Genomic DNA, 27,951 nt, shown 5'->3' on the forward strand with positions numbered 1-27,951 from the left:
AAGAAAGGCCATGCCGAAGAATGCTTAAACTACCGCACAATTGCACTCATCTCACATGCTAGTAAAGTAATGCTCAAAATTCTCCAAGCCAGCCTTCAACAGTACGTGAAACATGAACTTCCAGATGTTCAAGCTGGATTTAGAAAAGGCAGAGGAACCAGAGATCAAATTACCAACATCCGTTGGATCACTGAAAAAGCAAGAGAGTTCCAGAAAAACATCTACTTTGGTTTTATTGACTACGCCAAAGCCTTTGACTGTGTGGATCACAATAAACTGTGGAAAAATCTTAAAGAGATGGGAATACCCGACCACCTGATCTGCCTCCTGAGAAATCTGCATGTAGGTCAAGAAGCAATAGTTAGAACTGGACATGGAACAACAGACTGGTTCCAAATCAGGAAAGGAGTACATCAAGGCTGTATATTGTCACCCTGCTTATTTAATTTCTATGCAGAGTACATCATGCAAAACGCTGGACTGGATGAAGCACAAGCTGGAATCAAGATTGCCAGGAGAATTATCAATAACCTCAGATATGCAGATGACACCACCCTTTGGCAGAAAGTGAAGAACTAAAGAGCCTCTTGATGAAAGTGAAAGAGGAGACTGAAAAAGTTGGCTTAAAGCTCAACATTCAGAAAACTAAGAGCATGGCATCCGGTCCCATCACTTCATGGCAAATAGATGCAGAAACATGAGAACAATGAGAGATTTTATTTTGGGGGGCTCCAAAATCACTGCAGATGGTGACTGCGGCCATGAAATTAAAAAACACTTACTCCTTGGAATAAAAGTTGTGACCAACCTAGACAGCATATTAAAAAGGAAAGACATTACTTTGCCAACAAAGGTCTGTCTAGTAATAGCTATGGAGAGGGCAATGGCACCCCACTCCAGTGCTCTTGCCTGGAGAATCCCATGGATGGAGGAGCCTGGTAGGCTGCAGTCCATGGGGTCGTGAGGAGTCGGACACGACTGGGCGACTTCACTTTCACTTTTCACCTTCATGCATTGGAGAAGGAAATGGCAACCCGCCCCAGCGTTCTTGCCTGGAGAATCCCAGGAACGGTGGAGCCTGATGGGCTGCTGTCTATGGGGTCACACAGAGTTGGACACGACTGAAGTGACTTAGCAGCAGCAGCAGCAGCAGTCATAGCTATGGTTTTTCCAGTAGTCATGTATGGATGTGAGAGTTGGACTAGAAAGAAAGCTAAGTGCAGAAGAATTGATGCTTTTGAATTGTGATGCTGGAGGAGACTCTTGAGAGTCCTTTGGACTGCGAGGAGATCCAACCAGGCCATCCTAAAGGAAATCAGTCCTGAATATTCATTGGAAGGACTGACGCTGAAGCTGAAGCTCCAATACTTTGGCCACCTGATGCGAAGAACTGACTCATTTGAAAAGACCCTGATGCTGGGAAAGATTGAAGGTGGGAGGAGAAGGGGACGACAGAGGATGAGATAGTTGGATGGCATCACCAACTCTACAGACATGAATTTGAGTAAGCTCCAGTAGTTGATGAGTGACAGGGAGGCCTGGCATGCTGCAGTCCATGGGGTAGCTGAGAGTAGGTCAAGACTGCGCAATTGAACTGAACTGCTGTCTTAAAGCCCTTATCATTACCTGAAATCATGTGGTCTACGAGGTCTCTCTCCCCACCTCCACCCCACTAGGCTGGGAGTGTTCTCCTCAGCCCGCTCTATCCCGCAAGCCCCGACCTCACCCCAACACGCCTGGGATTTTTAAATTATTGTAACCACCAGGGGGCGCTAGAAACCTTCATTGGATATAACCGAGCTGTGCACCAAAAGCAGGCTGGCCAAGGAAAGGACACTTCCTCAGCCTGAGACTTAAGTCTCTTCCACATTGGCAGGTGGGAAAGCCCAGCCTGGAAATTCCCAGATTTATGATTCTACAGACACCAAAACTTTCTTCCCCAGGCATCCGTGATTCTCTTTGCGTCAATTTCCTCATCTGTAAAATGAGTGACAACAAACTTCACTGTTTAGAAATACAGTAGAGATCAGAGACGGTGGGGCTGCAAAGATCAGAGGAAGACAGGATAGAGCTCCAGGGCTCCAGGTTTGAATCCCACTTCGGCCAATCACAAGCTGAGTCAACCTTGGGCAAACTTGGGCTTAGTTGCCCCATGCCTGTTTCTGCATCTAGAAAATGGGGTAATGAAAACAGGACCCATCTCATTGAGAGGTCTATGTAAAAATAGAATTATGCAGGCAGGGCAAACAAGTATACAGTAAGCACTTAATTAATGAATGTTCGCTGCAGCTACCGCTTTCAGTTCTGTTGCTAATACTACGCACCCTCAAAAAACTTGGCTAGAGGGTCCTATTTCTGGCTCCAGATCCCCCCACACACCTTCCTCACGCTTGTCTCCAAGCAACAGGATGGAAGCCCCCTTTCTCTCCTTCCTCCACCTAGGAAACCACCTGAATGTTTGCCCCCCACGTCCCGCCAGAGTCTAGATCAATTCCAGCGGTCTGTTACTGGGAAAGACTGTCGTATTTTCCCGCATCTCTCTTCACAAACCCGACACCCAATGTGGGGTTCCTTCCGAGAAACCCAGGGGGGCAGTCTGGAGGAAGCGCACTCTGCCACGTCACAGCCGCCACCACTCCCGGTCGTGTGAGACAGCCCGTAAGGGCCGCCCCGCCCCTGCCCGGAACAGGGGAGCTAGGAGACATCCCTTGCCCCGTCGCAAGGGGTCAGGGGCTCTTAGGACCAGCCTGTGGCCTGAAGCGGAAACAAGGGGCAGGGCTCCAAGGGCGGGACTAAAAGAGGGGTGACTAGATGAGTGGGCGTGGTCAGCCTGAGGGGGCGGGGCAAATTTAAGGAGGCGGGTCCACTAGTAGGACCAAAAGGAGTTCCCCAGGGAGCGTGACCTACAGGAAGAAGGTTCATCCAAGCGGGAGTGGTTAGCGAAAAGAAAGTTTATAAGGGGGCGGGGCGATAACAAGGGGCGGGGCGATAAGTTACAGTAGGAGAAAGGGCGGGGCCTGGAGGGGAGGGGTTTAAAGTGGGCGGGACCAGGTGATGGCCCTAGGAACCCTTCGGGCGCGGCAGGGAAAGGCTGGATCTGGTTGGGGCGGGGAGGGAGGGGTCGGGAGACGCAGAGCCTCAGGCTTCCGCCAGGCCCCAAGTTCTTGCGAGCTCCGCGGGTCCCGGCCCAGGTGAGTGAGGGGCCCCAAGCAGAGCCAGGACCGGGAGATTTGGTGGGGGTAGGGAGTTCTCTTTTCCAGGTGGGGCCACCTGCTCTCTGGAAGAATCTGTCTGTCCCCGCGCGTCCGCGAACGTAAAAGGGGTCACCTGATTGGGTCACTGTGCATCATGCATGTCCGTGTACCTGAACGTCCTCCTGCAAGCGTATTTTCTCTGCAACATGGACAGCCTCCCTGCTTCCATGCCTGAGCAATGTTTTTAAACCACAAACCAGATCGTGACCCTCTCTCACTTCATACCTTTCCGTAGCGTCTCTTCCATCCCACCGAGACGAAAATTCGAGGTCCACCAGGTTCCTGCATCGTCTCTGCCTAACCTCACTGCTCTCCACTTCGCTCGTGGCTCACAGCATTGTCACACCTGCCTCCTTGACGACGTAAAATATAAAAAGCAAGCTCTGCACCTTTGCCCTCCCTGTATACCCCTCACCTGTACTGCTCTTTCTTCACATCTTTGCTTAACTGTTCCCCACCCCCGCCCCCCGCCCCTACTGAGATCTCAGGTCCCAAGTCACTTCGTGGGAGACAGCCTTCTGACTACTATTCATATTTAAGGTAGCCTCCCCCAGCCAGCCTCTCTTTATGTCTCCCTGTCTTATCACCTCCGTTGTTCACCCTTAGACATTATCTTCTTCATTCATCGTGCACTTATTTGTTTTGTGTGTCTCCTCCACCCGAGAGGCCTTGGTCTCATTCATCACTGTTTCTCCTTGGCACACAGTAACCATTCAACCAGTCAGTATTTTGCTCACGTTTGAGTCTCCGTGTCCACCTGTGTCCCTGTCTCGTGCAAGTGGCTACCCCCTGTAGGAGTATATGGTCGATAGAAAATGAATAATCCCCTCCCTTCTTTCCCCAAACTTGCCTCTCACCCACCTCCTCTCTTGATTTCTGCCCCCTTCCTCTCTCTCCTGCCCAGATACCCAGAAATTATTCCAAACGAGCGGGACAGGTGGATGACTTAATTGGCCTGTGGCCGTCCTGTGACCACTCTGAGCTCCCCCTGAACAAACCAGAGTCAGTGATGCACCTTCACACCCACTAAGGGGCAGGCAAGACAGAGGACGCTGGAGTCAGAGGACTCTTAAAACCAAGGCCAGGCCAGGCCCAGCTGACAAACAGGAAGTGCACAGGTATCCAGGAGACACACCTGGTATTCAGGTATGTGGCGCCTGGAGCCAAAGCTCTGCTCAGCTCTCCCACCCCTTAAGCCACCTCGGACCAGTCTGGGAACTTCCAGGCCCTTTCAGCTGACTCAGGTCCTAAAAATCTTCGTGCTATTTCTCTGCAGATCCTTCCGGGCCCAGAAGGCCCTGGGGGTAGGGGAAGCAAGACACTTTCCCCACCGCCACCTCCCACTCCCTCTCCCCTTCTTTCCTCTCACCCAGAGCAGTTTTTTCACCAGATGCTTGAGAGACCCCGGGGCCTGAGGCATGAGCGATGATCAAGGGGTCCTAGAGTGTCCATGTCCTAAGTTTGATCACAGTAATAACGAATGAAAACCTGTAGATGTCTATTTGCTGTTTGCTGACCTGTCTACAAAAATGTGACCTTTTAATGGTCTTTTAAAATGGGTTTCCCCACTGGCTCAGTGGTAAAGAATTCACTTGCAACCCAGGATTTGGCTGGAGACACAGTTTGATGCCTGGGTCGGGAAGATCCTCTGGAGGAGAAAATGGCAAGCCACTCTGTTATTCTTGCCTGGAGAATCCCAGAGACAAAGAAACCTGCCGGGCTACAGTCAATGGGATCAGAGTCAGACACCACTGAGCGACTGAGCATACAAAATGACCTTATTGGAAAGCCACGCATGGGTTAAATTTTTTTGTACAATCTAAGAATCCTTGAGTGTGCCTACAGATCCCTGAGATGCTATGGGTTTTAGTAAATTTAATTCTCCCCAGCCTGGAATTTATTTCACCCCAAGAACCACCAGGCTTGAGACTTACCCAGTGCTTCGGTGGCTCTGCTCTCCCAAGGCAGGAGGCCTGGGTTCCATCCCTGGTCAGGGAATTAGATCCCACATGCCAGAACTAAGAGTTCTCATGCTGCAACTAAGACTCAGTGGAGCTAAATAAATAAATTAAATTAAAAAAAAAAATTTTTTAAAGAACCACCTGACTTGGCCCCTTAAAATCCTCCCAACCTTTACCCACCCCCAAGACCTTCCCAGGTCACTGTAAGAAAAATCTTAACTCCACTGCTTGAATCTTCATATCTGATCCCTGATTTCATTTTTCCCCTTAGTTCTCTCAGATCTATTTTAGGCTTCCTTTTCTACTCACTGATTTTCCTAATCTCTGTCTTCTCAGCTAGAAGATGCCTAAGAGCAGGAATCTTGGTCTTGTTGTTCACTGCGAGGTCTCTAGTGCCTACAAGGGGCTCCCGGCACAGAGTGGGTGCCGCATAAATATTCTTTTGAGTTAATTTGTTAATTAAATTTCTACAAAATATAGCACTATGTCATCTGCATTAAAAATTGCATTACATTTGAGATCATTGTCTTCTTCCTTCGAAAGAATCCCAGTGAATTTGCATGACTGTTTTCATGAAATCACAGCCTATTCTAAATTAAAGTTAGGGACTTCCCTGGCAGTCTAGTGGTTAAGACTCTGCACTTCCAAAGCAGGAGGTGCCAGTTTGATTCCTGGATGGGGAACTAAGACCCCAGATGCTGCATGGCACAACCAAAAAATAAATTAATTAAAAAGAATAAATTAAATTTATTCATTTCATGCTTAGTCGCTCCGTCATGTCTGACTGTTTGCAACCCTTTGGACTGTAGTCTTCCTGGCTCCTCCGTCAATGGGATTTTTCAGGCAAGAATACTGGAATGGGTTGCCATTTCCTACTCCAGGGGATCTTCATGACCCAGGGATTGAACCCACGTCTCCTGTGTCACCTGCATTGCAGGTGGCTGCTTTACCCACTGAGCCATCCAGGAAGCCCCAAAGTTACTCATAGCTTGAATTTAATCTGATACATATATCAAATATAACTCATATAATTTATAATTAAAAATATATAATCTGACTATGGGTAACTTCTTTAACTTAATATAAATATATATTAACATTTATATTTAGAATATAAAATACACAAATGTTATATGTAAATATTTAAATACATTTATATATAATTATCGGAGAAGGCAATGGCACCCCACTCCAGTACTCCTGCCTGGAAAATCCCTTGGGTGGTGGAGCCTAGTAGGCTGCAGTCCATGGGGTCGTGAGGAGTTGGACACGACTGAGCGACTTCACTTTCACTTTTCACTTTCACGCATTGGAGAAGGAAATGGCAACCCACTCCGGTGTTCTTGCCTGGAGAATCCCAGGGACGGGGGAGCCTGGTGGGCTGCCGTCTATGGGGTCACAGAGAGTTAGACATGACTGAAGCGACTTAGCAGTAGCAGTATATATAATTATATAAATATGCTGTGTATTAAAATATAATATATATATACATATACAGAAAGCATTGCATTTTATGGTTTGATAAGATGTGGGCTGTTGTCTTCAAACTATGAGGAACATGAAAGGGCTGACCAAGCCATTCAGGAAGCAAGAATAATTATTCCTGTTTTACAGATGAGGAAGACTGAGGCCTGTTGGAAGTACAAAGCACAGACCCTGCACCCTCTGCCCCCGAGAGCTCCATGCAGGTGCCACAAGATGGAGAGGACTTTGTGGGCCAACCCTGGTACCACGGCCCCCTGTCCCGCCAGGTACCACTGCCTCTCACAGGACCACATACCATCTGATGGGGAATCTCACTCATCTTTGACTTACTGGGGACTCCTGGGTCCCAGATAAGGGCCTTAGGGTCAAGATCTATCAGAAAGAGTGACTTGAGGGCTGAGGATTGTTTTGCAACTTGGTCTATGTGGGATGTCACTTCTTATCTTTAACTTATCACTTCCTTTGGGATGGTGTTGAAGAAGGTGACAGGAGTTGAAGAGGGTACTAATGACTCCTCAAACCACCCTTTGGCCCTACTTGTCTCTCTGTCTCTCTCTGGATTCCAGGCCACCTGTGGCCGCCAGGGTCCCATTTCCCTCTCAATTCAAAGCACCTCATGCTCATCTCCAGCTTAGGAGTCACCTTCAGGAGTCCCAGGACCTGAGACATCTAATCAAATCATGAGAGGCAGTGTAGCTTAATGGTGAAAATCCCACACTTTAGCCACAAGCAGCCTGAGTTCAAATCCTATCCCTACAATTTATATTGGATATAAACTAGAGCAAGGTAGTTGATGTTTCTGGACCTCTGTTTTCCCATCTGTAAAATGGGCATAATAGTACCTACCTCTTATCCTTGGTAAAGGATGAAGTGAGTTCATACATTTTACACTTAAAACAGTGCCTGGCATATAATAAGGGCCATACAAGTGTCCTTTGCACATATTGGCCAGTCCCCAGCCTCCATCAGCAGCTCTGCTTTGCCCCTCTATGATGTTGTGGCCCTCAGGCCCTGTTTTCAGCCACCATAGCTGGCATGATAGTGCTCTATTTTTATAAAGGTGAATTTCAAGGCCATGGTCTGTTTGGAAGAACCTAGCAAATGGCTTTTCTGAAAGCCACATTTGCATAACAAACTCAGCACCTGTCACCAGGTTGGAACTTGCATTAGTCAGCGTCATCTAGTGGCTGTAACAAACATTCCCACGCTGTCAACGACTCCATCAACATTTAAAGACTAGTTCATGTCGCAGTCTAAGAGGATGCAGAGCTTCAAAAGGAGTCAGACCCAAGCCCTTTCAGTCTTCTGCCTCCACTGCCCCCCAGGGCTCTGTGGGCGTCAACTGACAGATTCAGGAAGAAACCTGTAGGATTCTGCTAGACTTATTTCAAGGGCCAGGTCTGCCCATTCCCCACAGCACTCGTCCCACATCCCATTGGTCAGATCTTGTCACACGACAGTTAATCGCAAAGGGGCCTGGGAAATGTAGTGCGGAAGTATGTCCACTAGACAAGAAATTGTTTGGCCGAAAACTACCCAGTCTCTGGGGTGGCTTTTCTTGGGTTGGGGGGAGGGGTCGGGAGTCTCCATTAATTACTGATACGTGCTCATGCGTAAACCCTTGCCCCCCCCCCCCCCGATCCTCCATCCCCAGAAGGCCGAGGACCTTCTCCAGCAAGATGGTGACTTCTTAGTTCGTGCGTCCAAGTCCCGTGGGGGCCACCCTGTCATCTCCTGCCGCTGGCGGGGCTCAGCCCTGCACTTCGAGGTGCTTCGTGTGGCCCTGAGGCCTCGGCCAGGCCGGCCCACAGCCCTCTTTCAGCTAGAGGATGAGCGTTTCCCCAGCCTGCCTGCCCTGGTTCGCAGCTATGTGATTGGCCAGCGTCCACTGTCCCAAGCCACAGGGGCTGTGGCCTCCAGGCCAGTGCCACGGCAAGGACTAATTCGACGCAGCTTTAGTGAGGACACCCTTCCAGACGACCCGGCTCGCACAGAGCCGCTCAGGTATTCACAGGTTCTCTACATCCTGAAGACACCCAAGACCTCCCAGGGTTCTCCACCACTGTTCCTGTGTGTTCCAATAGTGGACCGCTCTGTCCACTATTGACATTTGTTGCCAGATTATTCTTGGTTGTGGGGGGGGCCATTCTGTGCATTGCAGGCTGTTGAACAGCATCCCTGGTCTCTTATCTACTAGATGCCAGTAGAATGCTCTGCACCCCTCCTCTTAGTTATGACAACCAAAACATATCTCCTGACATTGCCAAGTGTTCCCTGGGGCTAGCAAGCACCCTGGGGGATCCCCTGGTTCTGAGTGATGGGATGTAAGGTTTTCTGGGCACTGTGGAGGCTATATGCTATCTAACTATCTGCTAGGAGTAGGACAACATATCTCCCTCCCTCTGTCCCCCAGGGATAGGAAGCGGAGTGATAGTCAGCCCGCAGGTTTGGAGCATATGTGGCGGTCACCAGAAGACCCTCCTGGACCAGGTAAAGGGTCTTCCAGAATAGGACATAGCTCCAAAACTCCTCTGCCACGCACTATCCAAGTGACACTGGGCAGGTGACAACCTGCTGGGAAAAAAGGATGGTGATGCTCTCGATGTTGTCACAGTGACTAAAACACATACAAGAACTCTGTAGGTGCTTAAAAGTATGGGTTTACAATGATTCCAAGAAACCCTCCATGCTCTAACCATAGCTAAGCTCTCTAATAATTCCATCCCTCATCCCCTGTTCACTCTGGCCACACAGACATCCTTTCAGTTGCTGATTGTTGTTGTTCAGTCTGCTGGAACCTTGTACATTTGTTCCTGCCTCAGGGCCTTTGCACTTGCTGGCCTCATCTTTGGAAAGCTCATTCCCTAACCTTTACCTGACTGTTTCTCATCTAACAGGAGTTCCTCAAAGCAGCTAACCCTGGCCATCCTACATAAAGGAGGAGTTCCCCTTGTGCCCTGACTGGCCTGTTGTCTCCCATTCAACATGAGCCCTCACTGTGTGTGTCAGAAACAATACTAAGTGCTGAGACACATCAATGAATAAGAATAACAAAGATCCCTGCTCGAGTGGAGCCAACATCCTATTAGAGAATGAAGGACCATGAACAACAGAAATGAGTCATATTTGTTGTTGTTGTTCATTTACCAAGTCGTGTCTGTGATCCCATGGATACAGCATGGATACATGGATACTCTGTGATCCCATGGATACAGCACACCAAGCTTTCCTGTCCTTCACTATCTCTCAGAGTTTGCTCAAATTCTTGTCCGTTGATTCAGTGATGCTCTCTAACCATCTCATCCTCTGTCACTCCCTTCTCCTTTTGCTTTCAATCTTTACCACCACCAAGGTCTTTTCCAATGAGTTGGCTCTTCCCATTAAGTGGCCAAAGCATTGGAGCTTCAGCTTTAGCATCCATCCTTCCAGTGATTATTCAGGGTTGGTTTCATTTAGGATTAACTGGTTTGATCTTCATGCTGTCCAAGGGACGCTCAAGAGTCTTCTCCAACACCACAATTTAAGAGCATCAATTTTTTGGCACTCAGCCTTCTTTATGATCCAACTCTCATGTCCATACATGACTACTGGGAAAATCATAGCTTTGACAATACAGACCTTTGTCAGCACAGTGATGTCTCTGCTTTTTAATATGCTGTCTAAATTTGTCATGGCTTTCCTTCCAAGGAGCAAGCTTCTTTTAATTTCATAGCTGCAGTCACCATCCACAGTGATTTTGGAGTCCAAGAAAATAAAATCTGTCACTCCTTCCACTTTTTCCGCTGCTGTTTGCCATGAAGTGATGGAACCAAATGCCATGATGTTTGTTTTTGGAATGTTGAGTTTTAAGCCAGCTTTTTCATCCTGCTCTTTCACCCTCATCAAGAGGCTCTTTAGTTCCTCTTCACTTTCTGCCATTAGAATGGCATCATCTGCATATCTGAGGTTGTTGATATTTTGCCCGGCAATCTTGATTCCAGCATGTAATTCATCCAGCCCAGCATTTCACATGATGTACTATGTATATAAGTTAAATAAACAGAGTGACAATATACACTTCTTTCCCAATTTTGAACCACTTTCAGTAAGATTATAACTGTTGCTTCTTGTCCAGCATACAGGTTTTTCAGGAGACAGGTAAGGTGGTCTGGTATTCCTGTTTTTTTAAGAGCTTTCCACAATTTGTTGTGTTCCACACAGTCAAAGGCTTTAGCATAGTCAATAAAGCAGAAGTAGATGTTTTTCTGGAATTCCCTAGCTTTCTCTATGACCCAACGAATGTTGGGGATTTAATCTCTGGTTCCTCTGCCTTTTCTAAACTCAGATTTTCTATCTAGAAGTTCTCAGTTCATGCACTGCTGAAGCCTAGCTTGAAGGATTTTGAGCATAACCTTACTACCATGTGAAATGAGGGCAACTGTATTGTAGTTTGAGCATTCTTAGAGAAGGAAATAAGAACCCACTCTAGTATTCTTGCCTGGAGAATCCCATGGACGGAGGAGCCTGGCAGGCTACAGTCCGTGGGGTCACAAAGAGTCGGACATGACTGAGCGACTTCACTTTTGAACATTCTTTGGCATTGCCCTTCTTTGGGACTAGAATGAAAACTAACCTTTTCCAGTCCTGTGGCCACTGCTGAGTTTTCCAAATTTGCTAATATATTGAGTACAGCACTTTAACAGCATCATCTTTTAGGATTTGAAATAGCTCAGTTGGAATTCCATCACCTCCACCAGCTTTGTTTGTAGTAATGCTTCCTAAGGCCCACTTGACTTCACACTCCAGGATGTCAGGCTCTAGGTGAGTGACCACACCATCATGGTTACCCGTGTCATTAAGACCTTTTTTTTGTACAGTTCTTCTGTGTATTCTTGCCACCTCTTCTCAATAGCTTCTGCTTCGCTTAGGTCCTTACCGTTTCTTTCCTTTATTGTGCCCATTCTCGCATGAAATGTTCCCTTGATATCTCAATTTTCTTGAAGAGATCTCTAGTCTTTCCCATCCTATTGTTTTCCTGTTTCTTGGCATTGTTCATTGAAGAAGGCCTTCTTATCTCTCCTTGCTATTCTCTGGAACTCTGCATTCAGTTGGGTATACCTTTCCCTTTCTCCCTTGCTTTTCACTTCTCTTCTTTCCTCGCTATTTGTAAAGCCTCCTCAGACAACCATTTTGCCTTCTTGCATTTCTTCTTCTTTGGGATGGTTATGGTTACTGCCTCCTGTACAATGTTACAAACCTCTGTCCATAGCTCTTCAGGTACTCATGTCTATCAGATTTAATCCCTTGAATCTATTTGTCACTTCCACTGTATAATCGTAAAGGATTTGATCTAGGTCATACCTGAATCAGAGAAGGCAATGGCAACCCACTCCAGTACTCTTGCCTGGAAAATCCCATGGACGGAGGAGCCTGGTAGGCTGCAGTCCATGGGGTCGTGAGGAGTTGGACACGACTGAGTGACTTCACTTTCACTTTTCACTTTCATGCATTGGAGAAAGAAATGGCAACCCACTCCAGTGTTCTTGCCTGGAGAATCCCAGGGACGGCGGAGCCTGGTGGGCTGCTGTCTATGGGGTCACACAGAGTTGGACACGACTGAAGCGACTTAGCAGCAGCAGCATACCTGAATGGCCTAATGTTTTTCCCCTACTTTCTCCAATTTAAGATTGAATTCTGCAATAAGGAGCTGATGATTTGAGCCACAGTGAGGTCTAGGTCTTGTTTTTCCTGACTGTATAGAGTTTCTTCATCTTCTGCTGCAAAGAATATAATCAATCTGATTTCCATATTGACCATTTGGTGATGTCTATGTGTAGAGTCGTCTCTTGTGTAGTTGGAAAAAGGTTTGCTGTGACCAGCATATTCTCTTGACAAATCTCTGTTAGCCTTTTCCCTGCTTCATTTTGTACTCCAAGGCCAGACTTTCTTGTTATTCCAGGTATCTCTTGACTTCCTACTTTTGCAACTCCCTATGATGAAAAAACATCTTTTTTGGTGTTAGTTCTAAAGGTCTTGTAGGTCTTCACAGAAGGGTTCAACTTCATCTTCTCTGGCATTATAGGTTGGGGCATAGATTTGAATTACTGTGATGTTGAATAGTTTGCCTTGGAAACGAACCAAGATCATTCTGTCATTTTTGTGATTGCACCCAAGTGCTGTGTTTCAGAGTGTTTTGTTGACTGTGAGGGCTACTCCATTTCTTCTAAGGGGTTCTTGCCCACAGTAGTAGATATAATGGTCATATGAATTAAATTTGCCCATTCTTGTCTATTTTAGTTCACTGATCCCTAAAATGTTGATGTTTACTCTTGCCATCTCCTGCTTGACCACATCCAATTTACCTTGACTCATGGTGTGCTGCAGTTCATAGGGTCACAAAGAGTTGGACAACCTTAGCGACTGAACAGCAACAACAAATGGATCTAACATTCCAGGTTCTTACACAATATTGTTCTTTACAGCATTGACATTTACTTTCACCACCAGGCACATCCACAACTAAGCACCATTTCCCCTTTGGCCCAGCTGTTTCATTCTTTCTGGAGCTATTAATGATTGCCCTCCACTCTTCCCCAGTAGCATATTGGATACCTTCTGACCTGAGGGGCTTATCTTCCGGTGTTGTATCTTTTTGCCTTTTCATACTGTTCATGGGGTTCTAACAGCAAGAATACTGGAGTGGTTTGCCATTCCCTCCTCCAGTGGACCACTTTTTGTGATAACTCTTCACTGTGACCCGTCTATCTTGGGTGGCCCTGCACGGCACGGCTCATAGCATCATTGAGTTATGCAAGCCCCTTTGCCACTACAAGGCTGTGATCCATGAAGGGGAGTCAATTATGCTTTGGGTTAAAAATTAAAAGTAGGACAGAGCAAGGAGTATTACAGTTTTTAGTAGTAGTTAGGAAATTTTCTCATGGAGAAATACTTGAAGGAGATGAGGGAGGGAACGATGTGGATAATGGGGTGAGAGTGGCCCAGACAGAGAGAACAGTCAGAGCAAAGGAACTAGAATCAGAACAAGAGTCTGAACTGTTCATTGAACCAAAAAGAAGTGAGTGTAGCAGAAACAGTGGGAGTGAGATGGAAGTCGGAGAGATATCAGGCTCAGATTGTGAGAGCTTTGAGGGCTAACAAGAGGACTTTGGTCCTTATTCAGAGTGAGATGGGAACATTAGGGAGGTTTTAAACCCCCATAACAGGGTTGACTTAAATGTTTAGTAGATATAGTCTCCCAAAAGTCTGTGCGCAGTTTTAAGTTAATAACCTCAGAAGTAAATATACCACAAACTTAACAGAAGACATCATTCGAAAGTTTGATAAATTCAGTTTCTTTGAGGCATATGTAACTTTGTGAATTTTGAGTGACATATTTTTTCATTTCAATTTTGTGTGGTCAGTGCTTACCATCTTCAATCAGAGGAGCAAAAAGGAAGAGTTCAGACTTAAAATGTAGTATTCAGAATTGGCAGAACTACATCCATGTCAGAGAAAGTTCATTTTCAGACCATTGGTAGGTATCTAGCATCGATGTTGGTGAAGCTGTTCAGCCTCAAAGCTGCAACAAGGTAACTTAGGATACCTGCTTGTTGGCTGAATGAGTGCAGGAACCAGGAGGTTGGTAGCTCAGGAAGCCATCACCCCAGCCAGCTATCTTCTCTGTGTACCTCTTTCTCCCCCTCTTGTATGACCCCCAGGAGCCTCCACTGTACCTGCATCTGGCCTGCCTCGGACAGGTAGTGACCCCGTGATACTAAAGACCCCAGTTCCCTTGGGGTCCGTTGCTGACAGTCTCAGGGCCTCTGATGGGCAGCTTCATGCCAAGGCCCCAACCAAGCCACCTCGAACACCCTCATTGCTACTGCCTGATGCCTCTGGACGCCCCCCGACGTACTGTGAGCTGGTGCCCCGAGTGCTCAGGTTCCAAGGACCACCCCCTGGCCACAGCTGCCCAGAGTCAGAGGTGCCCTGGTGGGAAGCCGAGGAGGAGAAAGAGGAGGACAGATGTTTTGCAAGACCACAGGCTGAGGTCTCTTTCTGTCTCCCTGACACCCCCTCCTGCCTGCTGGGCTCCCAGAATCGGCCTCTGGAACCCGAAGTCCTGCATACTCTCCGTGGCCTGTTCCTGGAACACCATCCTGGGAGCACAGCTCTCCACCTGCTATTGGTAGACTGCCAGGTGGGTCCCCCTACCAGGTTTCCCTCCCCAGGTAGGGCCTGAAGCCAGGGCATGACCAAACCCCACCTCACACCCATAGACTCACTCTGCTCCTTTAACGTCCCTACTCTTACCCCCACCCCCCATCACCAGGCCACAGGTGTCCTGGGAGTGACCAAGGCTCAGCGGGGCGCCATGGGGGTCGCCTCCGGTCTGGAGCTGCTCACACTTCCCCACGGGCATCGCTTGAGATTGGAATTGCTGGAGAGGTGAGACAGCCACCTGAAATCCCCAGGGTCTTCAAACCTCCTCCCATTCCCGGTTCCCCAGGAAGGAGGGGAATGGGCAATGCCGCTGACTGTCCCTCCTCACCCCCACATCGCAAACCTCCCCACTGCCCCCAGACCCTTGCCCTCCGCCTCTACAGGCTCGAGACGCTGGCGTTGGCGGGGGCGCTGGCAGTGCTGGGCTGCGCAGGGCCGCTGGAAGAACGCGCGGCCGCCCTGAGGGGCCTGGTGGAGCTGGCCGTGGCGCTGCGGCCAGGGGCGGTGGGGGACCTGCCCGGACTGGCCGCGGTGATGGGCGCCTTGCTCATGCCCCAGGTGCGTGGGAAGCAAGGGAGGAGGCCGGAGTGCAAGAGATGGGGAAGAGTGGAAGGAAGGAGGGCTCACGTCTCTTCCTCCAGGTGTCGCGTTTGGAACGCACGTGGCGCCACCTGCGAAGGAGCCACACGGAGGCTGCGCTGGCCTTTGAGCAGGAGCTGAAGCCGCTGATGCGATCGCTGAATGAGGGCGCCGGTGAGTGGTGGCTTTCGAGGAGTGATAACCCTAACCAGAATCTGGATTCAGCCCTAAGCCCCGCCCGCCCGTGTCTTAGTCCCCGCCCCTGGGTCTCTCCTAGGCCACGCCCCCTGCCTAGGCCCGGCCCCTGACTCACATCCAGCAATGCGCTAGGCTCTGGCCTCCCGGCCTCGCGCCGAACCCTTGTTTCTGTCTCGGGCTCCACCTTGGCGGTACGAGCCGCCAGCTCGTTAGGTCCTAGGCCCCGCCCTCCGCGCTCTTGCCCCCGCCCTCTACGCGAGACTCTGCCCTGGACCCAACCCCTGGGCGGGCCTGTTCTAGGCTCCGCCCCAGCTTTAGGCCACACCCTTGTCCTCCCCTGGTCTGGCTCGAGCCTCAGTGTCTGACCCAAACCCCACCCTCTGCCCTGCCCTAGGATGCCCTGGCCCCAGTATATGTTGAGTCCTCTTCACCCTAGGACCCGCACCCCGTCCCTAGCCCAGCCCAGACCCTTCCCCCAACAGGACCCAGCGATCCCGGCGAGGTGGCGCTGCCACACGTGGCACCCGCGGCGCGCCTGCTGGAGGGTGAGGAACTCCCGGGGCCCTTGGACGAGAGCTGCGAGCGGCTGCTGCGCACCCTGCACCGGGCGCGTCAGACGGCCCGGGACGCGCCCAGATTCCGCGAGGCGGTGGCGCGGCGCCTGCGAGGTGAGCTCCTCCCCTTCGAGGGGTTGCCAGAGGATCCCCACTTTCGAAACAACCTGCATGCTCCAGCGCGGTAACCCCCAAATCCACCGGGCCAGAGACTAGACTCCTGTCACACCTCCCAGAGTCCCCCCCAAACAGGGCGGGCCCCGGTCCCAGGAGTGTTCTCACCTCCACACACGCTACCGCCACCTGCAGCGTTGATGGGCACAGCACCCTCTGCCCCTCGGAGCCAAGCCCACAGGACTCCACCCCCACTCTCCCACCTGGGAAGGCCCTACCCCCAGAGGGTCTCAATTCCCCACAGGAATGCGAAGCTCCCTCCAAAATGACTCAGACCATCACTAGCAGAATAGCGCCCCCACTGTACTCAGAACCACACTTCTGTCCTGGGGCAGCCCTGCCTCCGAATCCCGCACTTGGATGGTTTCTTAAGACCCTTCTTCTTCCAACATGGCCTAACCTCCTCCTCCCAAGTTTGTTAGGCAGGGTGGCCCCAAATTCCACCCTCAAGGCAGCTCCATGTCCAGGTTCAAGCCCTAAAGTAGGGGGCGCTCTGATGTGGCCCCTGAAACGGACTGGCCCCCATGCACCCTGGCAGAGCCCGCATCGACCAAGCCCTTCGACCACCGCCCCCCCACCCCCCTCAAACCCCCCCCGCCCCCCCCCCCCCCCCGACTCCTGCAGACCTCTCCCCAGCTAACCCTGCCCGGTTGTTCAGATAATCTGGGGCAGAGTCCCTCCTGGGTCAAAGTCCAGAGGGAACCAGGCAGGTGTGGGAGGAGCAAAGCAAGTGCCTGGGTCCTACCCCCAGCTCACCTGGCCTCGCCCCCAGGATTCCGGCCCAACCCGGAGCTGACAGAGGCCCTGACCACTGGCTTCTTGAGGAGGTTGCTCTGGGGGAGCCGAGGGGCTGGGGCGCCATGGGCCACACGACTCGAAAAGTTCCATCGCGTCCTCAGCGTCCTCTCACAGCGCCTGGAGCCTGACCCTTGAAAGCACAAGCCCCCTTCTCACGCTGGATACCCAAGCATCTGGGGACCCCTGATGGAGACCAAGGAAGCCGTCCAAGTTTCTTCACCCAGCCAGATGCAGTGGGGACCTGCACCCTGCTGCACAGAAGGAGCGGACTGGTTTGCAAGAACCCACCTTGCACCCTAAAAAGGCATGTGGATCCTGGGAGTGGACAGCTCCTGCCTTACACTAGAAGACCCAGATGTCTGGAGGCTCTGCACACCCCACCCCACCCCTCAAGTGGTGAATGTATGTCTCTTAATGTTAAAGATAACTTGAAGATCTGTCTGTAAGAGGCCAGAGTTCAAGTGTTTTAAAAGCTGTGTGACTTTTATCAGATCACTTGACCTCTCTGTGCCCAGTTTCAATATAAAAGTGAGACTGTACTTTCTAAGGGTTATCATGGGAATGAAAACTCAACGTTTGAATGAGCTCCTGGGTGGAGAAGGCCTGGCACACAGTAGGTGCTCAGCAGATCTGAGCTGCAGGGAACACCAAAGGGGTGACATCCAGCACTCTCCTCCCTACCGGAGTCACAAACACTCGACTCCCAGCAAGGGGCAGAGCTTGTCCAAGGTGTACCCAGATTCATTGCCACTTCCTCATTCCCCCCCCACGTGGCCCTTAAGGAGGGTGATGTTTGAATATTCAGCCCCAGTATCCAAACCTAATAAGCCACAGACTCCAAGAGTTTTTCATCATTTTTTATATAAAACAAAATGACCCTAGCCGAGCGGCAGGAAGAAAAAAGATTTGAAACATGAGTATGTACATCAATGGTAGAAGGCACAGCGGGTCCATCTGGGGAGAGGAGTTAGGGGGTGGGGGGCAGCAGGTTACACAGGTCTCAGCCAAAGCCACGGGGGCAGAAATAAAGTGCGTAGGTCCTGGGGCCCCCCGTGGCCCAGAAGCAGCAGCCAACAGCCCCCCTATTCCCGCTTCCAGCAGGGTTCAGTTGAGCATGACGCGGAGGTAAGAGGTGGGCACGTAGCCCTCACCCCCCTGTTTCCGCCTGACCCGGGTCCACCCGTCGCCTTTGTCTTCTTCCATGAGACTGAGGTCCTCGCCCTCAGCCATGGAGATGGTGCCCTCGCTGGATCCTGTCACAGAATGGCAGTGGGCTCAGGTCTGCTGGAGGCGGATCTCAACAGAGCCCAGCCCCAAATGCCACCCTCCCCTGCCCCTACCCCCCACCAAAGTCACCAATGTACCACCCAGGCTGTCCATACCTTCAAAGTGGTAGATGGCCACACAGTGACCAATGGGGGAGGCAGGCTCCTCCTCAAATTCCTCATCAAACTCCGTGTAGATGGGGGCGTCCTGACCCTCCTCAGAGGGGGGCTCTTCAGAGCTGGTTGGAAAAGGCAAAGCAGTGAGAATAGGCACCCCTTACCAGGGTCCCGGGTCTGGGGACAGACCCAACCTGGCCTCCCTGCTCACCTCTCCTTGTTCTCTTGCGATCCACTGTTGCTGTTGCTGCTGCTGTCTGGCGGCGCGCTGGCTGGGGGGTCTGGAGGCCGGGTGTGCCGGCCCAGGGTGTCTCCCCGGTTGCTTAGGACCCGGCTCTCAGCTTCTGCCAGCCAAGCCTGAAAGGAGGGGACCGCACACTCAGCTCCAGGGCCAGGCTCTGGGGTCAGCCCACTCTGGGCCTGGAGGTTTCCTGAGATCACCCATGTACACCAGAGGCAGTGATGAGAAACAGCTGGAGCCCCCACCACCTACAACTCCCTGTCCCTCATTCTCCCCCTCCCCACCAGGCAGTGACTCAGCCAGGCCTGCCGGCCCCGCCTCTCCCCAGGGTCTGCCCTGACCTCATACTTCTGTACTTCCAGTTTCAGCCGTTCGATGTTGTTCAGGGTTTCCGTGATCCGGGGTTCCAAGCTGGCTGGGTCTCCCATCTGGGGTGTCTTTTCATACACATCCTTCATTTTCTTCAGGGCCTCCCTAGGGTGAGACAGATGGAGGAGAAAGAAATCCATGTGATTTAACAAACAAAAAAAGATGGGCTTTGCTTCAGGGAGCTCAGCCAGTGCTTCATAGCCTGGATTCAAATCCCAGAGCGGGCATTTCCTAGTTGTTCCAAAACTGTGTCTCAGTAGGCTTGTCTGTGAAAGGAGAATAATGGTATCTATATGTGTTGTGAAGATGAGAGCAGTGCCTTTACTGGAGTATAACTATGCTGGAGTATAGTTGCTGTACAATGTTGTGTTAGCAAAGTGAATCAGCTCACATGTACACATATATCCCCTCTTTTTTTGGATTTCTTTCCCATTTAGTCCACCACAGTGCATTGAGTAGAGGTCCCTGTGCTATACAGTAGGTTCTCATTAGTTATCTATTTTATACGTAGTAGTGTATATAGGGGGCTTCCCAGGTGGCGCTAGTGGTAAAGAACCACTCATGCAAGAGATGCAGGACATGCGGGTTTGATCTCTGGGTCAGAAGATCCCCCGCAGAAGGAAATGGCAACCCACTCCAGTATTCTTGCCTGGAAAATTCCATGGACAGAGGAGCCTGGAGGGCTACAGTTCATTGGGGTCGCAAAGAGTCTGACATAACTGAGCAATTAACACTTTCAGATTTTCATACTGAGTGCACACAGCATACCAGAAACCCATTCTAGGCATGAGAAATACAGCACTAAACAGAACTATGTGGATCCTACCTCTCAGGTAGGATACACATTGTCTCCTATGTGTATCACAGTCTCTCAGGAAAACAGGAATTCTAATGATCCATGTAAGGAGTTAGAAGCTTTATAAATGCTAGGTATTATTATTATTATTATCATTAGTCTCCTGTCCCTGCTTCCTCCATGTCTATATATACAGATGGTAATTGTTACACGCATGGACCTCTGGACGATGACAAACCTGGGTTCAACTTCTTCCCAGTCCTAATACCTGATGCACATTACAGATGAGGAAACTGGAAAGAGCTAGAATAAAGGCCAGTCCATTTGGACTCCAGAGCATGCACCAGTAACCCCAACATCATAAAAATCTCAGGAATGGGGACTTCTCTGGTGGTCTAGTGGTTAAGAGTCTGCACTTCCCCTGCAGGGGGCGCAGGTTCCATCCCTGGTAGGGAACGAAGACCCAGGATGCTGCTTGAGGTGCAGCCAAAAATTAAAAAAAAAAACGAAACGAAACACTCAGGAACAATAATCAAATGGAACTTTACACCAATAAAAGCCATTTTGTACAAGGAGTTCTGTGCAAAACAGCAAAATATCATTTGGCTGCCTATCTGCAAGTGGCAAACGTCATTCTTATTATGTAAGAGGACTGGGAAGAGAATCTTGCTGCTTGGAAAGTGTGAGTAAAGATTTTCTTTCTTTTTTTTTAATCTGGCAGGTTTTTTTATTGTTAATATTCTAAGTGTTTTGAGTTATTCCATGAAAAAACCATATGCTTATTTTTTCTTTTAGCCAATGAATGGAGTGAATAAGACTCATAGATGTTTTTGATATTGAACCATCTTTGCATGGCTGGGCTAACCCCACTGATCATGATTTTGTTTGTTTGTTTTTTATTATTATTCTTTATTGTGGTATATACATAATATAAAATTTCCCATTTGTGCTATTTTTAAGTGTACAGATCCATGGCATTAAATTCATTCATGGAGTTGGGCAATCACCATCACCACATGATATAATACTGTTTTTAATACATTGCTGGACTTGGATTGGCTAGGATTTTGCAATCTAAGATCGTTAAGTTAATTAAATAAATCCATAATTTGATTTTCTTGAATTCTTGCTAACTCAGTTTTGGAACTGAGATTCCACCAGCCTCCTAAATGAACTGGCAGCTTTCACTCTTTTTTTTCCCAGTCTTTTTGGCAGCATGTGGGATCTTCATTCTCTGACCAGGGATTGAACCTGTGCTCCCTGCATTGGCAGCATAGAGTCTTAACCACCGGACCTCCAGGGAAGTCCCTTTCACTTTTTTTCTGTTTCCTAGAATGACTTGTATAAGGTGGGAAGAAACTGTTTCTTCTACTTGCTGCTGCTGCTGCTAAGTCACTTCAGTCGTGTCCGACTCTGTGCGACCCCATAGACAGCAGCCCACCAGGCTCCCCCATCCCTGGGATTCTCCAGGCAAGAACACTGGAGTGGGTTGCCATTTCCTTCTCTAAGGCATGAAAGTGAAAAGTGAAAGTGAAGTCCCTCAGTCCTGTCCGACTCTTATCGACCCCATGGACGGCAGCCTACCAGGCTCCTCCGTCCATGGGATTTTCCAGGCAAGAGTACTGGAGTGGGGTGCCATCGCCTTCTCCACTTCTACTTGCAGTTCACCTTATAAACCCATTGGGGCCTGGGGTTTGTTAGATCTTTGGGTACCATTTCAGTGTGAATCATTTATCCTTTCACCTTGTTCCTTACCTGCTCAGCCCCTCACCTTACCTCTGGTCCATCTCCTTCTGTAGTTCACGGTTCCGTTCTTCCAGCTGCTGCTGCAGTCGCTTTCTCTGCTGCTCCGGGGGCAAGTGGCTGAAATCCTCAGTCACCACTGTCTGCGAGGTGGAAGAGGATTGAGCTCCGGAACACAGAGTTTGAGCTCCCAGGTCTAAGATAGGCCTAAGACACACCGAGTCCACCTTCCTCCCTGCCCAAGGTTCTTGGGGGGCAAGGCCATGCACAGAGCGAAGCAGGTCCAGGTGGGGCCTTGGAAGGAGGGGGCCCAGCCTGCGGCAGGAAGCGAGCCCAGGGTCCCGCCACCCGGCCGCTGGGCGGGCTGGGGCCGCCCCCTCCTCCTCCCCCAGAGGCCTCACTTACCCCACGGCTGCCTCGAAGGCTGCGGAAGGATGCTAGCCGCGGTTTGACCGACTTACTGATCTCGCTCAGTATGGCCAAGGGGTCGAGGCCGGAGCGGGGGGACGGGGGTCCATTAGGTAATGCCGAGGGCAGGGGGCCCCCCAGGGGGGAGAGAGGTGGGGGACACGGCTACCGGCAGGGGCCAGGGAGGGCATGGGTCAGAAGGGTCGGGAGGATGTAGAGAACAAAGACGGATGGACGGATGGATGGACGGCGGATGGACGCAATAAAGAAAAAAGAAAAAAAAACCAAATGGAGAAAAGAAAAAAAAAAAGTAAGAAAACCACAACTCAAGATACACAGTCACACACACAGAAAATGCATGCAAAGAGCAACACAAAAATCTGGGAGGTGACGGGAGGGCATTAGATTGTGAGCCAGAAGGCCAGACCCCTCCCTCTCTACCCCCCAACACTTCCCACCTCCCTTGCATCCTATGTCCAGTTTCTAGAATGGAGCCTGGGGGCACAGGGAGGCCCATGTTTCTCTGCCCCACACCCAACCCCAGCTTTCTGGGCTCACAGTCTAGAAGGTGGAAGGAGAGGCATGCAGAAATCAAGGTCTCAGACAAAAATGGGGCCATAGATGTCAAGGGCAAGCTAAGAGAAGGGTAAAAGGCATGAAATACCAAAAGGGCTACAGCTGGGGTTTAAGCTAGGGGATTCAAAGCATATGTCGACAGGGATCGAAAGTATGAAACAGAAGTCAAAGGTATAAATTGGGCAGAGGAGGGGGTTGTCAAAGGTAGAAACCAGGGGCGTCCAGGTATGTGCCTGACATTGAAAGCCAAAAATCCCAAGAAAAACCAGCCTGAGGTTAGGGGGCCCAAAGACTCATCAGAGGGTTGAAGAGACTCAAGGGGAGTCCCTAGGGCTGGTGTCCCAAGCCCTCACCCAGCCCTGAACCCCAAAGCAGGTCTCTTCTCTCAGCCTCCTGAGAAGGAGCAGACAGACGCCACAGGCCCTCCCCTGTCAATCCGCCCCCACCCCACCCCCCCACAGCCTCGGGGGACTCCCAGACCAATGGCCCAGCCGCCTTCCTTCCCTCCAGCCCGGGCTAGCAGCCAAGAGGAAAATTCCTGCCCGGGACTCAGCGTTCCGGCGGCTGGGGCTGACTCAGTGTGGGCCCCTGCTGTCCCCACTCACACCCAGCCCTCCACACTGAGGGCCCCGGCCCCCACCTTGTTCTTCTTGCCGAATGGCCAGCGCTTAGCCCGGCTGCGGCTCGTGCCTCGGAGCTCTGGCCGTCCATCGGAGGGGGTACCCAGGCTGCTGTCCGAGGGCACACGGTTCATGGGCTGGCTAAAGTCTTCGAATTCCACATCACCCGGACGGGCAAAGCCTGACTTGTGCAGCTCAATTAGGACCTGGGAATCCTGGGGATGGTGAGGGGCAATCAGGGGCAAGACTGGGGGTCCAGCCTTCGGACTCCTACTTCTGCATACCACCCCCAACCACTGCTTGTCCCCCGTTGTCCACTGCCAGGACCGGGTACCCACATTCTTGGCATTCACAGCATCTGCCGCCACCTTCATGCCCTCCAAACACTTGGCGATGATGGGTACCACCTCCAGCTCAGTCTCTGACAGGAGCCCGTAACCAGCCCCCAGGTGGGTGGCCCGCCGCTCATCCATGTCCTGCAGCTTCTATAGAGACAGGGGGCACGGTTCTCAGGGGCATTGGTCGAGGGGCTGGTGGCAGAGTGATTCCCTCCTGAGCATAATGGAGCCCCACACTGACCACAGCCCCAAGCCCAGTTTAGCAGGGAAAACACAGAATTGAACACAGAGACTTCAAGCTCAGTGTGGTCAGGGGAGAAATTTCAGAGGCCAGGAAGATGTCAGAGAGGAATTTGAGGCCCTCCTTTTGCCTAGGGAGTCAGGAAAGGCTCCTCAAAGGAGGTGAAAATGTAGCCAGGAAGGGACTTCCCCAGTGGTCCAGTGGCTAAGGCACTGCATTCCCAATGCAAGGGGTCCAGGTTCAATCCCTGGTCAGGGAACTAGATCCCACATGCTGCAACTAAGACAAGGTGCAGCCTAATTAATTAATTTTAAAAATATACTAAGAAAAAAACACAGCCAGGAATTTCAAGAAAAAAGCAGACCCAACACAGATACTCCCAGTCTCAGTGTTGGGATAGAGAGTAGAGTACAGAGCTGAAACAGGAGAAGGGAAATTTGAGATCTTCCAGAGGGTTTGTTAGAATTGGGGCTTGGAAGAATGTAGGAATTACAAAAGGAAAGAACGACATCCCTGGCAGAAAGAACAGCTTGAATAAAATCGGAGAACACTTGACTATTTGGTTCTAACTCCTTTACAATTTAGAGATTAGGGCATTACAGCTGGGGTTTTGACAAGTGTATAGGAGTTGGTTACCTCTGGGGTTCTCTAGGGAAGGTGGGACTGGGGGTTTGTAGCACTCACATCAAATATCTGGGGCATCTGGGAAAAATAGAAGTGAGACTGGTCACGGTTGAAGCGCTGTAGTTGGGCTGCATACTCATTTTTGCTTTCTTCTGCCATATGACTCCGAAGGTGGGCTTGTTGTTTGGCCTGAGGAATATCGAGGTGGGGGGAAGGTCATAGCCCAGTTCTGGCCTTGCCTAACCCTGACCCCCAAGCCTGTCTCAGACCCCACAGGCACCTTCTCCACATCAGCCTTGGTGGCGTTGATATCCTGGTCAAGCCTCTCAGCGGTCTGGGCTGCCTTCTCAGCCTCCCTGCAGTCCCGTTCAAATTTACGTTTACTCTGTGTTGGAGACAGAACCGGAATGAAGGAGTTGCCCGCCATGGTTTCAGGGACTGGGGGGAAGTCACCAGCAACCGGGAGTCAGGGTGGGGACAACAGGCAGGTTGGAAACCCACAGGAGAGGAGGGGTCCCGGCCAGACGAAGTGAATAGACAACCTTCACCCAGCTGCTCGGGGCCAGAGCCTCGCTTCTCCACACCCACAGACTCACATTCTCCAGCTGCTTGAAGCCACTTTCCAGCTGCTGCTGGGCCCGACGACCTTCTTGGAAGTGCTATGGGAAGAGGGGGCGATAAGGCTCACCCTGATGTCAGGGGACCCTCGGGAAGCCCCAGAGAAGGGATCACCCACCATCTTTCTCTCCTGTTTCATCTCCTGCGAGTACTTGGCCAGCTCCAGACATACACGCACGCTGAGGTTCTCAGCCACCAGCTCCCGCTGGCCGGCAAAATCATTCACCTCCTGCAGAATCTGCACGAAGGACTGTTGCTGGCTGAACCTGGGGTGGGATGGAGGCGGGATGGGGGCTGGGGGTCAGGACCCCTGGGAACCACAAGCCCGCAGACCCACCTCCATATGAGAAAGCGTGAGCCCCAAGACATTCACCCCAGAAGCAACAATAAATTCTGGCCCACACCCCCAGCCCTCGAGGGGGACACAGAAACTCAGAATTCTCAGAATTTGGGGAGGTCTTAGAAAGGGGATACGATGCTTATACCATCTTTTTGCATCACTCTCGTGGTGTCAGTAGCAGCATCGTATAATCAAATACTATAAATGCTTTTGCAAGAAGCATTAGTATTCACATAAGTGAGATAAAATCCAAGAAGACCCTAATGAACTTAATTAACTTCATGTCAGTTCAGGTCTTGAGATTGCCTCCAAACAAGTGACCAGAAAACCTTTTGCTTTCTAGAGCTTTGGGGGTTTCCGGAACTGGAATAAAGTGAAATAAGCCAGGCATTGTTTTAACACACTATCTTAACCTTCATATGAGCCCCTACAAGGACATCGTCATCCCCAATTCACAGGAGAGGAAAACCAAGGCTCACAACATGAGTCACTTGCCCAGAGTCACTCATTTAATAACTGTGGGAGCCTCTCCCATTTAATAGGTGAGGGAAACGGAGGCTGAGAACTGAAGTCAAGTGGCCAAAGCAGTTCAGCTGGAAAGTAGTGGATTTAGAATTCCAAGCCAGGTAATTCGGTTCCTGCATCCAAGCTCACGCCTCTGGTGGAACTGGGGTGAGAAGTGAGGGATCTGTTTGCGGGGAGCCCAGCTTGAGAGAGAGAGCCCAGCTTGAGAGAGAGAGGAAGTGGGTCCCATACCCCTGGCCCTCCCAAATCTAGCCCTGTATCCATCCGGTGTTCGTTCTTACTTGGATTCAGGGTCATCTTTGGCAGGTCTTTTGGGCATGTATTTTTTCACCAGGCTCCTACGGAGAGAGGTAGGAAGGCTGAGCCCCCAGTCCTCCAACCGCTCCCCCTAACCCCAGGGCGCGGCCACCTTAGGGTCTCACCGCAGTTGCTTTGCATAAGCCTGCTCCACCTCCGTCCGCTCTTTCACGAACTTCACGTATCTGTCCAACAGGTCCAGACCCCACTGCGTGTGCCGCTCGAGCACCTCAAACTGATCCTAGCAGGGGGATTGGGAGGACCAAGGTCAGGACCCGGGGACCCCACAGCCGCCGACCCAGCGGCAAGGGAGCCTCCTGGCTCCGAGCTCCAAGAAGGAGTGGCTTCCCGGCCCCGCCCCGGAGCGGTGCGGGGGGAGGCAGGAAACCGGCGGGAACCCCCTCCCCTTCCCGGGAAGGGCCAGAGAACTGGGGCGGGGCCCCAGCCGGACTACAGGGTCCCCTCTCCCGGCGTCCAAGAGGGGTGTGGAATGGGGCAAGGCCACTCCCCCTGCCCCGGGTCCCCTAATCCCCCCCAGATTCCGGAAAATCCGGCCGGCCTGGCGTGAGTCAGGGCCAGAGGGGCAGGGTTCCCTGCAGCTTGGGGGGGCCCTAGAATGGTGGGAGCGCGGGCATCAGGTTCCCCCGGTCGCCACGCTTCCCAGGGTCCCCCCAGGGGCGACTCAGTTTTCCTCACTGACTCCACTTTACCTCCAAAAGAAATCCCAGAGTTGGTGTTGGGGGGACGATCTAGTTAACCCAGGGCACCCAGGAACCCAGGAGTGCCACCGCCCCCAGAAAGAGGAGGGGTCAGAGGTTCCGGCTAGGAAAGGGGGAAAAAATTCTGGGGCTTCCAGGGCATAGGTTCGAGGCGATTGGTGGCGGCCCCTCCCAGTGCCTAAGGAGGGCTGGGGGAGGGGGCTGAGGCCGAGGCTCGCAGCCCCCTCCCCCCTACAGCGTCCCAATCCCTAATTGTAGATTAGAGGCGACGTGAAGGCGGTTTGGACTTCCAGGTCCCACGTGGGGTTGGAAGTGGCCAGCGGGCCCCCTCCCCCGCCCCAGCCGGACAGGCGGACGGCGGGCAGGGACCCAGGGGCCGTAAGATAAGCCGCCGGCCCAGTCAGGGCGCTCAAAATAGGTGACCTCTCCCGGCTGCTCAGGCCTGGTCCCAGGACTTCTTCTGCCCTCCTCACTATGAACCCCGTACCTCAGTTTCCCAGCGCGGCAACTGAAAGGTCGCCCTCCGCTCCGGGGCGTCCTGAACCGCCCTGGGAAACTCCGCGGAGAGAGGGGATTCCAGGGGTCGGTGGAAGGAAACGCGCAGAGATCCCGCTGGGGTACTGCAGGGGCAAATCGTGGGTCTGGACCCCAGGAAGGGAGGAACTTGGAGTCAAGCGGAACAGACTCACCCACAGTTCGGTGCCCCAATCCATGCTGCTCCTGCCGCGGCCGACGCCTCCACCGCACCCGGTCCCTGACGCCCGCCGCCGCCGGGAGACTCAGCCCAGGGCGAGGAGCCCGACCCCGCCCCGCTAAAGGCCCCGCCCACTCCAAGCTCTGCCACGCCCCGTACACTCTGCCACGCCCCCGCACTCTTGGAGCCCTGGCACGGCCCCCTGAAAGCAAGAA

At 51.4% G+C, this 27,951-nt stretch overlaps 2 protein-coding genes and 1 non-coding gene across 7 annotated transcripts; 1 reads left to right on the forward strand and 2 right to left on the reverse strand.

Annotated features, from left to right (window-relative positions):
* Positions 1–3,067: 3,067 nt before the first annotated feature.
* SH2D3A (SH2 domain containing 3A) lies at positions 3,068–17,744 on the forward strand. Of its 5 annotated transcripts, none has more exons than XM_024994068.2 (12): positions 3,078–3,191; positions 3,490–3,616; positions 4,159–4,400; positions 6,830–6,966; positions 8,355–8,704; positions 9,114–9,190; positions 14,398–14,879; positions 15,012–15,127; positions 15,286–15,460; positions 15,544–15,655; positions 16,162–16,347; positions 17,180–17,744. In XM_024994068.2, exons 4-12 carry the CDS (start codon positions 6,898–6,900, stop codon positions 17,338–17,340), a joined length of 1,728 nt encoding a protein of 575 aa, XP_024849836.1. In that variant the 5' UTR covers positions 3,078–3,191; positions 3,490–3,616; positions 4,159–4,400; positions 6,830–6,897; the 3' UTR covers positions 17,341–17,744. The 5 variants fall into 5 exon arrangements, with proteins under 5 accessions (XP_024849838.1, XP_024849836.1, XP_024849837.1 ...); NM_001205669.1 differs by having other exon boundaries at positions 3,142–3,191; positions 15,544–15,662; positions 16,169–16,347; XM_024994069.2 differs by lacking the exon at positions 3,490–3,616.
* Positions 17,745–18,049: 305 nt separating this feature from the next.
* On the reverse strand, positions 18,050–27,814 carry TRIP10 (thyroid hormone receptor interactor 10; the record flags this gene model as incomplete). Its single annotated transcript, NM_001081530.1, is given in 15 exon segments — positions 18,050–18,458; positions 18,588–18,709; positions 18,799–18,944; positions 19,170–19,302; positions 21,770–21,879; positions 22,142–22,309; positions 23,361–23,555; positions 23,679–23,825; positions 24,604–24,732; positions 24,824–24,928; positions 25,140–25,202; positions 25,280–25,427; positions 26,308–26,364; positions 26,449–26,564; positions 27,732–27,814. Coding segments are annotated over 15 exon segments (1,812 nt in total). The 3' UTR covers positions 18,050–18,309.
* Positions 26,355–26,427, reverse strand: MIR6535 (microRNA mir-6535). Its single transcript, NR_107813.1, has one exon. It is a non-coding gene; the product is annotated as a microRNA mir-6535 (primary transcript).
* Positions 27,815–27,951: the final 137 nt, after the last annotated feature.

This window comes from Bos taurus, chromosome 7, assembly GCF_002263795.3.
Source record: "Bos taurus isolate L1 Dominette 01449 registration number 42190680 breed Hereford chromosome 7, ARS-UCD2.0, whole genome shotgun sequence".
Lineage (NCBI taxonomy): Eukaryota > Metazoa > Chordata > Mammalia > Artiodactyla > Bovidae > Bos > Bos taurus.